The 14,332-nt window shown below is 49.3% G+C and overlaps 4 protein-coding genes across 4 annotated transcripts; 1 reads left to right on the top strand and 3 right to left on the bottom strand.

Moving 5' to 3' along the window:
- Nucleotides 1–69: 69 nt before the first annotated feature.
- N7533_012166 (MFS transporter) lies at nt 70–2,015 on the bottom strand (the record flags this gene model as incomplete). Its single annotated transcript, XM_057108816.1, has 7 exons — nt 70–636; nt 708–1,009; nt 1,080–1,460; nt 1,562–1,621; nt 1,704–1,761; nt 1,837–1,857; nt 1,932–2,015. The coding sequence occupies 7 exons, from the start codon at nt 2,013–2,015 to the stop codon at nt 70–72; spliced, it is 1,473 nt and encodes a 490-aa protein (XP_056953917.1).
- Nucleotides 2,016–2,781: 766 nt separating this feature from the next.
- On the bottom strand, nt 2,782–5,664 carry N7533_012165 (uncharacterized protein; the record flags this gene model as incomplete). The annotated part of the gene is made up of 2 exons (XM_057108815.1): nt 2,782–5,200; nt 5,306–5,664. The coding sequence occupies 2 exons, from the start codon at nt 5,662–5,664 to the stop codon at nt 2,782–2,784; spliced, it is 2,778 nt and encodes a 925-aa protein (XP_056953916.1).
- Nucleotides 5,665–10,942: 5,278 nt separating this feature from the next.
- On the top strand, nt 10,943–13,244 carry N7533_012164 (uncharacterized protein; the record flags this gene model as incomplete). The annotated part of the gene is made up of 12 exons (XM_057108814.1): nt 10,943–11,051; nt 11,131–11,211; nt 11,271–11,321; nt 11,404–11,496; nt 11,645–11,833; nt 11,920–12,107; nt 12,163–12,186; nt 12,242–12,269; nt 12,321–12,533; nt 12,588–12,645; nt 12,707–12,838; nt 12,890–13,244. 12 exons carry the CDS (start codon nt 10,943–10,945, stop codon nt 13,242–13,244), a joined length of 1,521 nt encoding a protein of 506 aa, XP_056953915.1.
- A 178-nt stretch (nt 13,245–13,422) lies between these two features.
- Nucleotides 13,423–14,088, bottom strand: N7533_012163 (GNAT family N-acetyltransferase; the record flags this gene model as incomplete). Its single annotated transcript, XM_057108813.1, has 1 exon — nt 13,423–14,088. One exon carries the CDS (start codon nt 14,086–14,088, stop codon nt 13,423–13,425), a length of 666 nt encoding a protein of 221 aa, XP_056953914.1.
- Nucleotides 14,089–14,332: the final 244 nt, after the last annotated feature.

Genomic DNA, 14,332 nt, shown 5'->3' with positions numbered 1-14,332 from the left:
CCAGAAATTTTTTGTTTTCCAACGTTCGTTCACTCGCAGAACTATTTCCTACCACTATGTGGATAGTGACTACCCACTGGCATCCCTTTCGGCCTCAACCTCGACCCTTTTAGGCAAGGCACCACTAAACAGACCAATAGGCACGGCTGTCACGGCACACAGTACTCCCAACACGAGAGTCATAGCAGCCCAACCTGCACGCACCCGCAGTCCACCCGCCAATATCGGACCAAGGAGCTGACCCCCAGCAAACGCCATATTAAACAGCGCATACGTCTGGGCGACCGGGCTTTTCTCTCCGAACGCGCCAGGGTTCTCACTCTCATAGTCTCCGACCACCTGAGAAGCTTCCGTCATGGCGGTTACTTCTATCGTGACGACCGCGAGGCCTAGAATGAATAGGAGGGCTGTTAGCAGAATAATATCGGCGGTTGTGTTCTTGTTCACGAAGCGCATCAGGATCCAGCCGCAGGCCGAAGCTGAGAAGGCTATAGCTGCGGGGATCCGGACTCCGATGCGATCGATAAACTTTCCAATAAGCACGCCTGCGAAACTGGGGATAGAGGAAGCGACGAAGATTAGCCCTGCGCCGCCAGAGGACCAGCCGAATGTCTCCATAACGTATATCGGGATCGTCTATGTGGTAGAGTTAGTCGTTATTTCCAGCTTCCAATAAAGGCAGCGAGCGAGCGGGAGGGTCAACGAACGGTTTCTAAAGCTGCGACCATAACAGCCATCACAATGGTGGCCGTGCATGCAAGGGGCAGTCGAGGAGACTTGAGAAGACTGAATATAGTGGCGGGTTTTTGTTTGCTCAAGCTTGAAGATCCAGCACAAGGTGTCGAGGATCTCAATAAGGATGTTTGCTCGTGGCAATCTTCCTCAGTCCCGATATCAGGATCCCTTGCCTGGGGAGACTGAGACCCGTGGCAAGTGAACGTATTGTACGCATCAGCCTGAGAGTCAATAGCCTGCGAATTGCGAGTGCGCTCTGAATCTGGAGCAATTTCTAACATGAGATTAGCATGATCACACTCACTGCGTCTCATCTCTCTCTAATCCGGGTCGATGTCACTCACTCGGCACCTCGATAATGGCAAATCGCAAGATCACATCCATAACAATAAGAGCCACAGGAATCATAAACGTCCCATAAAATCCCAGCTTCTCATACATGATTCCACCAATCATGGGACCGAGAAGAAATCCCCACGTCATACCGATTGTCGTTTGTCCCATTGCCTCTCCGACCCGCTCCGGGGTCACATTATCCGCAACGATGGCGAGTCCAACGACCCAAACACCTGCGGCGGAGAACCCCTGCAGACCACGTGCAAGTATAAGAAGAATCATAGAGCGGGCAACGACGAAGAGAAGAGTCGAAGCACCCAGTGCAACGAGACCGATGACGAAAGGTAATTTTCGATATCGAGAGTGATCGGCGAACCAGCCAAACAGCGCTGTTGCAATGTCAGCTTCAAGTTTGTTTTCAGCGAGAACCATACACTAGTAGGTATAAAATTGGAACACAAATGGCGAATATAGAAAAGCAAATACATACGCGATCCAATAAGAAGGGTTGCACCGTAGACGGCTAGCAGAACCGATACCCAGTATTGCGCTGTTCATGGCAGTTAGCGGGGCAATTTAATCAAAAGAAAAAGAGAAAAAAAAAAGGCCAAAGATAAATCAATCAATCATACCATCTTCTTCTCGAGTTCCGACGCGTTCAACCAGTGCAACGGGGATGATAGGTACAATCTTGAGAGGCACAATATGTTAGAAAGGAGGGGAGAATAGATCATCGTGATAGAGATTGATAGAGATTGAACTCACCATGCCATATATGAAAACATCCTAAAAGCATCATGGCAACATTAGTGATCGCAAATAAAAACCCATCATATCTAATGCGATCCAATCAGACATACCGTGAAAATCGCAATCGTCACCACCGCGACAACAAAAGATTCGGAAGACCGAATCCTATGAAGCCATGGCTTTGTCGACTCCATGTTACAATTGAAAGAAATGTTTATGAACAGAGCCACAGAGCCACGGCGGAAACCCCTCTCACAATCGCCAAACACGACAAGAAGATGATGCGGAGGACAGGATCTCCGTTGGAGGCGGAGGCGACGGGAATCTCAAGACTTGATCCACAGTCTAAACGAGGACTAGTATGCACCAAATTGGTTAGTATCCTCTTGGCCAGGGTTCGTCTGGTGAACTAGAACGGATGATCGCCCCAGCCTTCAGGTCCAGATCAGATCAGATCAGATCAGATCAGATGAGATCAAAGCTTCCCTTCGCCACTGCATTGATGATCATGGACCGCTTCGCCTCCGTGTTGCGACCGAGGGATGTACGGTACTACAGTATTAGATTTGCCACCAATTCCCCACTCAAGGAACGATACAATTGATAAAAAGCGGAAAAGACGGATTTGATAAATATTTCATAATGTAGTACTCATTATCAACAGAGTCGAAAACAGAACCCCTAAGTATGCAAAAGATATGTACAAATAATGAGAAAGTAAAAGAAAAGAACCCCCAATATGTGAATGTGAAAAGTGAAATATGCCGTGCGCCATGCTGTTCAGATCAGAGTCTCCAGAAAGGTCTGAGAATCAATAATCATACAAAATGCGGGAGGAGATGAGAGGTCTTCTCTCTTTTTGGGTATTAAGGGTTTGTGCAGTTGTTTTTTTCTGTGTATGTTCATGGTTGTGGTTGTTCTGTGTCGGAGAGAGGAGGGTGGTTGTGGTCGGTTGGTTGCTCATGGGCCCTTGTATCCCTCAGACCAGCCTGATTTGGATGATGACTTCGGCCGGGAGGGGTCATATTCGTAGCGGCGCCAGTTGTCAGCGACCCACCACTGAGCGGCATGGGAAGCATCATGGGTCCACTTGACAGCGTCAGAACCGTGCTTCTCCTCAACGGCTTTGATGAGGCCGTCGAGATCGAACGACTTGATAGGGTTCTGTTCCTGCGGGTCCGTGGAAGGGTCACTGAAGCGCCACTCGACCTCATTTACCAGGGGAACGACGAGGCGGTATGGACGATTGGCGGAGCGCATAGCGACCAGGGAGCCACCGGTGTTCATGACGGTGAATTGGTAGTAGGCGGTGCTGTTGTTTTCGGCGATAATGGGACGAATCATGGACTGTCCCTCGTACATGGGGAGCAGATCGCCAACAGCGCGAGCGCTGACGTGGTCAAGAGATCCGGAGGTCTTGAGAAGATCAAGGATGGTGGGCATGATCTGGACAGAGCTCACGGAGGAGTTGATGGAGATGGGAGGGATGTTAGGGTTGGCAAAAATGAGAGGAACGTGGAAGTTGGAAACGAGAGGGTTGTCGTAGGGAGTAACGTTGCCATCCTCGGGGAGAGAGAGACCATGGTCACCAGTCATGACAATGAGTGTCTCGTTGGCAACGCCGGTCTCCTCCAGCAGATCCAGGAAGTCTCCGTACCACTTGTCGTTGACACCGACAGTGTTCAGATAGCGGTTGAGTTGATCGTTCTTTCCACCAAAAGAGTTGGACTCGGAACCGAAAAGATCGTCGTATTTTCCATCGGGAGTATCCCAGGGGTGGTGAGTGATACCAGTCAGGTGTGTGAGGAAGAGACGCTCGTGATTGGCCTCGGCACTCTCAATGGCTTCACGGAAGTAGCCCTTCAGGGATCCATCGGGGTAACCCCAGAAGTTAAACTTGGTGTAGTTGAAATTCTTGCCGTTCGCGATATCCTCATCAATAGACTCGACAGTGACGATGTTTTCCGGCTTGAAACCGAGTGCGGGGGACAACAGATTCTGGTGATCGTAGGTATCGGTAATCGACTGCATGAAGGTTGGGCGCCAGGGCCACAGCTTGTAATCGCTGCTCTTGGTGTCGTTGGTTTTGGCACTCAGAACGTCAAGGACTTGAGGCATGCAGGGGTTGTAAATGTGGTGCTCGTATTCCTTGTTGAAATCGATGACGAGAGGAGAAAGACCGCAGGTAGTCGCTTCGATGCTCTTCAGAGTGAAAGTACCACCGGTGTAGGAGTTGTCCGCACGAATACCGCCATAAGGCTTGATAGCACCCTTCTTGTGGAATCCGGATTCGGCACCAGTCAGGCGTTCAGCGACCGAAGTCAGGTTTGCCAGGCGGCGCTGGACATCTTTGGGAATTCGCTTGTTCTTGTGTGACTTGACGAGACGCTCATGCATATAGGAGCCCTTGCGGAGGGGGAAAACGTCGTAGCGGGTGCTCTCCATCTTGAAGACGAAGATATGCTTGATGTTCACTTTGCCGCCGTGGAGAGCGTCCCGGAGAGGCACCAGAATGTCCTCGCCCAGGTTGGAGATGGTCAGAGGGTCCTCGGTAGCGTTGTAGTGAGAGTACTTGTTGCCATCGAATCCACCTTTCTCCCAGTCGCGGAATCCGGGCCAGTTGCCCTCAGGGAACCAATCCCAACGAGGGGGTGCAGTCAAAGCCGTCAGCTTGCCGTGCAGATAAGGGTCGTCCGAGATCATCTGAAGCTTGCCCTTGGAATCGACACCGGCAAAGGGGGAAATAATGACTGTCTGGGACATAAACCAGAGCGCTTGTTCAGAGGGACGGGCGAGACGGAGAATAAATATGATTGCAGTTGGAACAATGATCAGCGCACGCTTGGCGATCGGTCTCCAGTCCTGTTTAAGATCGTCGAAACCACTGTTCATCCTGTTCATCCATCGCTGCTTGAGGCCGAGTCCGAGGCTGAAGTCCTCCTCATTGGATCGCGGCTGGGTGGGCTGGTCGAGCAGGGGAGCCGAGTTCATCTTGTCTTCGTCATCTTCATAGTCACCCAGAGGAACTGGCTCATAGATCTTCAAATCCTCAAACAGCTTGCGTCCTCTGCTCCATCGGCTGAAGACCATCTCCATTAGAGGCCTGAACACAGGCTTGACCAGGGGCTTGGTGATCGAAACAAAGAATTCGCTCCACGTGTGCATCACTCCACCCACCGCATTGTAGAGGTGCGGAGTCGCAAGTGCGGCCACCACGATATAGAGGGCCTCGACGATGACAAGACCAGTGAGACCGGTGAGCAAAGTGTTGATGGAGGCGGGATCGCGGTTAAAACCACCAGCCTGGCGCCAGTGGATTTCGGCTCCGGTAGTGAAGTAGAAGGAGGTATTGGCAGCGGCCATGACGGAGAGGACGAGACTAAAAAGAAATTAAGCTCAGATTAGAAATGAGGTTCGCTTCCCAATCGGGCGGACGCGCACGCGACCACCAAAAAGATCAAGGGGAAACAACGGAAAAACTTACCTAGCCACAATCATGGTCGTAGCAGCACCAATGCGAATCCATTTGTGCTGATAGCTGCGCGACAAGAGGTGTGCCAGAAACAGGAAGATGATGTCCTGCACGAAAAAAGTTGAACCCCAAAGGAACAGGGTTCCAACGGGGATGGAATCGATATGGGCCCAGATATGCAAGAGCTTTGCGAAGAAGATGGAGACGAAGAGGAATGAATACCAGAACTTGCGAGAAAGTTCCCAGGTGAATGAAGCTTGTAGGCCACGCGCGGGCATTGTGCAACAGAAGAAACGCATCCAGCCCAGGGCTTGACCGGCGAAGCCCGGAGTGGTGCCCGTGGCATTCCACGGGGTATTGTTGAATTGCATGGTCCTAGATGCTTCACGGCGACATGAGAAGCATGGGAGAGGAAGGAGTTGAGTTGATTAGATCATGCAAGGAAAGCAAAGATCCAAAACCGAGAGAGTTCAGGAGGGAAAAGTGACGGGGGGGGGGGCGTAGACGGCAGGAATAAATAATTATAGAAATGGAGTGAAAGTGGAACATGGGGAAAAGTAGCCAGCGCACCTTCACTTTTGCTCTTTACCACCACCTTCACCACCACCACAACTTACTCCAAATACCCTTACCCAATACCCTCGGTCACTCATTGCCACCCAGGAACCCGTACGGAACCATACTCTCTGTACAATCATCTGTATGGACCTGGAATTGCCTGTGGACCGTGAGCCCCAGCCAGGGTTTCATCCAGCGCTGCTTAGCCTCTAGGGTCATGCGGGCTTTTTCCCCATTCGAGGGGCCAGTGGGCCAGTGCTAAACCTCTCAGGGTCTGATCCAAAAAGCCTTGTTCCTGTTACTGGTACATACCGAGTGAGACGAGTGGAGACCAAGGCTCGCACGGAGTCTCGGGCTGCTGGCAGAATCCGCTACAAAGCACAACGTGGCTGTAATGCTTGTACCGGCTGTATAGGTGCAAATCTGGGACGCCTTGAACCTATTCCTCATTCTCTCCACTGAGCTATACATAGGTCGACATAGCCTCTCTCTACGGAGTACTCTTTGTCCTCTTCCAAGAAACTACTCTCGCCCCCAAGTCAATTGAGTCGATCTCTTTCACCGCTACGCCGGTCTCTCTGTTGGAAACAATGAGACCCAGACTATGCAGGCTCCATACTGAGAGGAGTGGAGAGCAAAGCAGGCGAGTGGGAGATTAATGAGCGCGGTCCGGTATGATCCAGCGCGGTTAAGGCATGCACTATTCATATTCGAGTCCACTTTCCAGAGGAGTACTAAAATCGGCCTCGTTCCCAACGTTCGGACACGAGACGAGCTACTGGAAACAGAAGCTGCGGCTCAAGAAAGGAGCAACAGGGATTTCATTTTGGCCCCCTTATACTCCCTAGTGGCCCCTATTGGCCCCTTGTGGCTCCCACTGTACTGATCCTGTTCAAAGTGGATCTCGTGAAAAAATCGTTCCTCCACGTCCGCCACCGCTTACCACTCCAGTACATACGACTGGTCCTGATCCATGCTAAGCCTGAAAGATCGTTGTGTTTTGTTACTAGCTCCGGACATGTCCTGACTGGTTCTTACGCCTCTCGTACACAACGTGTGCCCCAGCTTTTTTTCCTTTTTCGGGGGCCTTTTTCCAGAAGGCTGTGTTAGGGCGGGATCTTGCCGACGCACATCTACGGAGCCATTTGCTTACATTCCTCTCGTACTCCGTAAACCGTATTGTTTCCTAATTCCTTCATCTCGGGGCGGAATTTATTGGAGAGCCAAGAAGGGCCCCCAATTTTGAAAAGTGATTCCTCGGGGAGTTTGCTTCTGCCTGGATAATTGTGTATTGGAACTTGGTCGGGCCCCACCTCGGACAGAAGGCTTGACTGTCGAATTCCAATAGAATCGGCTGCTTTCCCGGTGGAGTCCGTCCAGGGGCCAATCTTGGCGACGGACAGACAGATGGGTGGTCTCCCAGAGATCTCAACCACGCAGGGTTCTGTGATGTGATGTCAACTGGAATTTTGTTCTCCTCTCTCGTCCGCGTGGAAGGGGCCGTGCAGAACAACGGCAGAGAACGTTGTCTAGCTGCAGTTGGAACGTCACCATTCTTTCATTCAGGGTCTCCTAGTCATGGATGGAGTGCGGAGTAGGGCCAGAGCACCATGAAGTCAAAGTCTGTCCCTCGTTTCAGCTGTCCCTCATCTGGATAGCCAAGAGTTATTCCCGATTCCTAGACCCAACGATGAGCGATCCGGCCGAGCACCGAATTAGCTACGCTTGTCGATCTGGTGGCCTTCCAGAATCCACCGGCGAACCTCTGTCCCGACACTATCTTCCTAATATCCAAATTTTGTCTCTGAATTGTCTCGGAGCATACGGAGTACCGCAAGCTATTTTAACTTCCAATTGAAAGGGAAATTAGCATCTCAATACCCCTAATTTGGGATGTCGCACCTCGGAGTACGGATACATATAGTATTACCCCTTTTCCGACGGATTATATACACCCGCATGGAGCTACGCTAGTTAGTCCCTCCCCAAGCTGACTCCATCCGCTGTCCAGAGTAGCCAGTCTAAGGCCACCAGGCGGAGAGCCAAGAGTTCAAAAAGCAAAATACAAAACAAACTAACAAGCCTTGCTCTATTTTATCTCCCTTCGATCCTTCGAGGGAACTTGAACCCTTGAAATTGGCTCCGCTCGGCGGCCCCGTCAGCCTTATAGCGTGGTGTTTGTGTGTGCCCTACAGAACTAGGCCGGGTAGCTTGGTCTAGGGTCCCGTATAATTAGTAGTTGTACCCCGTACGCCTTGGCTACCTATAATTAGGTCTTCCGAGATCAGTCTTGCACCATCGTATCCTAATTTCTTCGAAATAATCGCAATAAGTGAGCCATTGCAGCTTAACTCAGTACGGTACGGAGTAATGTAGGTGGCATAACTTAATTTACAGAATACGAAGTGCAGACCGTACTGTATATGGGTATCCATGATGTTTGTGTTTCCATACACATCCGGGCTGCCTCAACCCGGAATCAATCACCTGGTCACAGTCTCACTGCATGAAGCCTATTTCCCCATCATGCACTGTCCTTCGTACAGCCGAGATGAGCTGCGCCACTCTCTCCGCTAGCGAGCTTATTGCAGTCGATGGGTATGGCTTTTATTGGCTGTGGTGGTGTATCCAAGTGGCCTGCAGGATTCCGGGGTTCCGGGTTCAGGGTCCAATTGCACTGCATGGCGCAATTTGGTCGAGAATTGGGTCATGCTAATTTACCTTGTATCCATCCCATGTACGGGTGTGCATGCACATATCGTGAGTAGACTTATCAATCACGGCACATATACATCAGATACTCTGGGGATTCTTTTTGTGATTGCGTCGAGCTTCATGCACTTGACATCTCCCTGACATAAATGTGAAATGGACTGATCTGCTTGCAGATTACCCATAACACTGGGGGTAAGAACTGGGCTTTTTCTTTTCAGAGACTTCGCATTCCAAGGTTGTTTCCATTACTCTGCCTCGCCGGGAACCTCGGCACTCGTCGTTGAGCCCCTTTCAAACAGCGCACGAATTGAGAATCCGAAGCCTCGGGGTCATCTGATTCAGTAATACCTACTCCGTACTCGTCATTCCCTAGTCTTTACTTCAACCGTTGATAATTTTCAACCCCAAAATAAAAGCCAGACAGCCAATCGGCACAGAGAGCCGTTTTTCGCTCCGCATAGCACATCTGTGATTCATCACATCAAAGAAAAAGAGGCTCAGGGTCAAACGTCCTCTCTTTTTCAAGCGGGTAGATCGAGATTTTTATATTCTTCAGTTCTTCCCGCTTTCTTGGATTCATAGCTTTGATCTATACATGATTTCTCACGGGCGCATTATTTCGGAAATTCCATTGAGTCTCATTAATCTGTGCAACCCACGCCGGAGTGCGAAGCAATTGACCAGATTCGTCTTCGTGTCACGGAAGGAAATACTTTTGGAGTTTCGTGTAATTGTAAATAATCGCAAGCGATGAAGGGACAGGGACTCGCAAGATTAGTGAAAGGGTATTCTCATAACGGGTGCCGCTGACAACTTTAACAAAGCCGAAACAATTCTCTGAAAACGGGCACTGTGTTATCTCTAATTTGATGAGTATGCAGGTTTAGACTTACGGGGAAGTAGCAGGTAGGTTTATCTCTTGTTCTGATTGAATCAAATCCTGGAGTTAAAGATCGCCATCATCGTTGAAGTAGATGGCCTGGGATTTTCGACATTAAGAAAAAGCTATAATAGAAAAAGCCATAATCGGCGATCGTGTAAGCATTGAATACTTCAGGGAAAGGGACTGATGCGCCTTCTCTCAGAAAACAGAGGGCTCGCTTCTCCCACCTTGACCATAGATCCGACTTGCCGCACAGTCGATGCGTTGATCCCCGGGATGTTGCAGCCTCGAATACTACGCAGCCACAGATCTTTTGCATCTTGGATTTCTTTCAGGGTCATAACGGGAGACTGGTGTCTGATAAAGTTGGGAAACCGTATTTCGATAGAGGATAACAGAATATAGTAAGGAATATTGTCGAAAAGGTCCCATTTCGAAGGCTATCAGGATGTTATATTGTTCACTTTGAAAAGTGCGCGCACAGGATCATCGGTGAGATAAATGTCTCCGATATTCTCTGGAGAATTTTTATATGGAGACCCTGCCGTGTGCATTTGATTTCACCTAAGGAATCCCTCCTACACGGAAAGAGGGCCTTGAATAAGGCAGATGGATTGGACACTTGCTCATGGAGTCAGGAAACAGGGAGTTCCAAGTTATAGCTTCAAGTTGGTACCAGTAGTATCTTTGTTTCGTTCGCATTTATTTAGATGACTCTCAAGGTTCAAGTTCATTCGGAATACAAGTAGGGTGCGTCGAAAAAGTATTCCAATGTTAATATGGATTCGGGAGAATGCTAGCTGATCCCCGGTGCCGACCTCATCTTCCAACTTGAACTTGAACCTCCGAGTCCAAAGACCTCGGGACCTCACGAAAGGTAGTAAATTTTCGCAAATTTATAGAAGTGATCTCACGTGATATTTATATGATAAGTAGTAGTAACCACGAAAGTTAGACTATACATGATAATAACTTTTTTACACGATCAAAAGCTTTCTAGGATGTGACGGTAGCGCTGCCAGTGCTTAAGCGTCAAGAAAGCTTCTGATCACCCGCAACCATCTCCACATTCCTCAACCCTCATGAAGCTGCCTCCAGGTGACCCGCCGGGGAAGACCCCTGATCGCCGGTGATGAAGACTCATTGAATGGCCAAGTCCCCACCTCTAGAGTGAGTCTCTGGGGGTTCGCAATCGCTCATTCGTCCTTCCCCGCTATCCCCTCACCGGGGAAAAGACCGGGGAAACCGGCAATTTTCCCCATAAGGTTACAACGCTGCTGTTGCTAGCCGATAAGAGCTGCAGCACGATAAAGGAGAGATACCATATATGGAATGGCATGCTCTAAAACTTAGGGCGACTTTAAAAAAGTCCTGCGACCGGGGCACGCGTCGATTTCGAATCTTTCCTCCAATGCCCTTGCGCCCGCCCTCCTTGAATTGATCATTCCATCTTCCCCCGAAATATCATCCTTGGTTTTCATCAAGCAAGCATCATGGGTGTCCCAGAGATTAATGCTGCCGCACCAGAAGCCAAGGCCTCCGATGGTCGCGCTGCTGTGATCAAGGTGCAAAATGAAGACGAATTGCGTCTGGCTCAGATGGGTGGGTTTTCAGAACTTCCTTTTCTACTATCTTATTACCACGTTATGATCGAAGCGAGACCGTCCTAACAAATCCACAGGCCATAAACAGGAATTGAAACGCCATTTCTCGGTTTGGAGCTTGATCGGCTTGGCTGCAAACTGCACAATTTCTTGGACAGGTACAATATTATCGAACCTCGACACTTTATATGTTTTTTACAGTGTCTGATGAAATTAGGTCTGGGATTGGGTTTAATCACAGCGATCAACGCCGGCGGACCTGGTGCACGTAAGTGCTTTGTTTTCGTTTCCCTTTTTTTTTGGCTCCCACCACGGTGGTGCATGCAGAGAGTAAACTGACATTGTTCTAGTTATCTACGGATTTATTCTTGTCTTCATACTGCAATCATTTGTCGGGGCCTCGCTCGCTGAATTCGTCTCGGCATACCCGACCGAGGAGGAATGTACCACTGGATCGCCGCTATTGCCCCAAAGCGCTATAACAGCGTGTTGAGTTTCGCAACGGGATGGTGCACGGTTTTTGGATGTGAGAATATTGTCCAAATTCTCCGGAATGATGGTGTATGTGGATATTGATTGAATTTCTCCTAGGGATTTTTACGACCGCGTCAACGAATTTGATTTATGCTACGACTGTCATGGCATTGATTGCACTATATCACGAGGATTTGGTCATTCAACCCTGGATGACCTTTGTCGCGTACCAGATTCTGAACATATTTACATCTGGAATTGTGATGTTCGGGAACAGATTCATTCCGATGATCAATAAATTTTCTTGTGAGTTACAATTGGCGCTTCTGAGTGCGCGATGCTTCATGAAGGGGCATGTAATTCTGTGTGTGTTGGTGGCTGATTTCCCAAAGTGGTTTACCTCCAGCTTGCATGGTTTATCACAATGGTCACGGTAGCAGCCGCGGCTCCGACCCATAATGATAGCAAGTTCGTATTTAGAACTTGGATCAATAACACCGGATGGGAAAATAATGCTATGTGCTTCATCACTGGATTGGTCAATCCCTTGTACTCCTTGGGAGGACTGGACGGAATATCAGTAGGTTATCGGGATTCCATGGTTCTCGAGAAATAACATTCCTAACAAGTCATAGCATATCACTGAGGAAATGCCCAATGTAAGTCAAAGACGGTGAATATCCGACAGAATATGGTTGACTGACTCTCATCAAGCCTGGAAGAAATGCCCCTCTTGGACTTGGTGAGTTGATATCCAAATTCCAAGAATATTCAGGAAACTAATACCCCTCAGCTATTACCCTCTCAATCGCATTCGTGACCGGTGTCTCCTACTTGCTCAGCCTGATGTTCTCTGTTCAAAACTACAACTCCCTGGCCGATACGCCAACCGGCCTTCCCTTGGCTGAGATCTTCTGGCAAGCAACGTCAACCAAGGGCGGTGCCTTTGGTCTCATTTTTATGATCTGGATCGCCCTCGGCCCCTGCGTGATTGGATCTCAACTGAGTGAGTCCATGGCAGATCTCGATATGATTGAAAGAATACTAATTGATTGATTAGGCACCGGACGCGTTTTCTGGGCCTTTGCTCGGGACGAAGGTCTTCCTTTATCGAGAGTGTAAGCACATCTATTTTGGAAAGCATTTTGACAATTAAGCTAACTGCTGTCAACAATGTAGTTGGGCGCGCGTCCATCCCCGACTGGGCTCTCCGCTGAATGCCCAGCTCTGCGTGGGTGTCATTATCGCTCTCCTTGGCTGCATTTACTTGGGATCCACGACAGCATTTAACTCGATGATGAGTTCCGCAGTGTAAGTATATTCAGTTCCAACAAGAAGATGTCCTATCACTAACAGCACCAGAACCGTCAACAACCTCGCCTACCTGGTTCCGATTGTAACAAACGTTCTTCTGCGCCGCAAAACGATGCATGCAGGCCCATTCCACATGAGCCAAACCGTGGGAATGAGCGTAAATATCATTTCCGCGATGTGGCTTATCTTTGCGATCGTATTCTTCTCTTTCCCCTTCGAGATGCCAGCGACAGTCTCGAATATGAACTACACGTGTGTTGTCGTTGGCGGGTTCCTCATCCTGGAACTGTGCTGGTGGTTGATTGCGGGCAAGAAATACTCCCAAACAGTCCAGCGCGCCCGCGAGGAGGAACACAATGCTGCTATGATTGTCGAATCATCAAGCACGGATTCTGGGCCGTAATTGTGTCGAGAAATTATCATGTACATATGACATTATGTTGATTCGTATCTTTGTTGGACATATATGCAGATTAGGCATTCAATAGGGTTTCGAGTGGAGCAGAACACTGCAAATAAACCGTGTCAATCCTGGTATTTCGTGAGCCACTGTGGGATGAATAATTTGGATAGAAGCGGAATTAAATGTACCAATGGCCCCGTTTAAATCCAACTCTGGAGAGTCCTCCACACTCCTGGAATCCACGTTTAATATACCACCTGCGTAGCGCCTCACCTTGATCCTTGCCCTCCGGATCCACCGCCATAACAGCAACTATATTTTCCACCGTGACCGTAGGAGGTATGGTCTGCGATTTAGGGCAATTATTGCCAAAATCGCCAGACCCAGAGGCGCTTTCATCAGCGATAGCGACGTGGTGGATATTTCTTTCCCGCAAAAGCGTCACAATCTCCGCAAGTAGTTTTGTTCCAATCCCCTGGGAATGATAGGCTGGATGCAAGAACAAACTCAACTCCACAGTCGGCGCATACGCAGTCAGATGGCCGCGGAAAGGCGAGAGATAAGCGTAGCCCAACACAACTTGTTGATTACCAGTTCGGGCTCGTGGGAAGAGCTCGTCATTGGCCGAGTCCTCGGCCACGGCAACGAGGTACGGTAGTCCACGTGCGACTAGATCGGTAAACTTGGCACGGTATGTTTCGTGCGGAGGCGGAGTCTCCGCGAATGTGAGTGCCGTGTGGAGAATGTAGTGGGCATTGATGGCGCGAATCTGGGGCAGATCAGGATCTTGGGCCGGGCGGATTTGTACGGCACATATTTTGAGTTGGTGGGATGGCGGTGGCATGATTTTTCCAAGGTTGTTTATCCCGAAAGATGTGGTGTGGTAAAAAGAAGTTGCGGCGGAATTCGGTGGGGAAGTCCGGTGACTCAACTTTGATTTTACTGGCAAATCCGATGCGTCGTCGGCCTAGGAAAGGTATTGTTGTTCATGGGATACTATTTCCACGTCACAGAGAAAAACTATGAAAGCTTGAATTCCAAACTCAAATTCCATCTACGGCGACTTCTATGTACCCAAAACCCCGGAG

This window comes from Penicillium manginii (assembly GCF_028828005.1).
Source record: "Penicillium manginii strain IBT 31320 chromosome Unknown utg000009l:1.0-3297300.0:1.0-3298630.0, whole genome shotgun sequence".
NCBI classification, from domain to species: domain Eukaryota; kingdom Fungi; phylum Ascomycota; class Eurotiomycetes; order Eurotiales; family Aspergillaceae; genus Penicillium; species Penicillium manginii.
The sequence above is the reverse complement of the archived record's forward strand: the minus strand, read 5'-3'. Positions and strand labels throughout refer to the sequence as shown.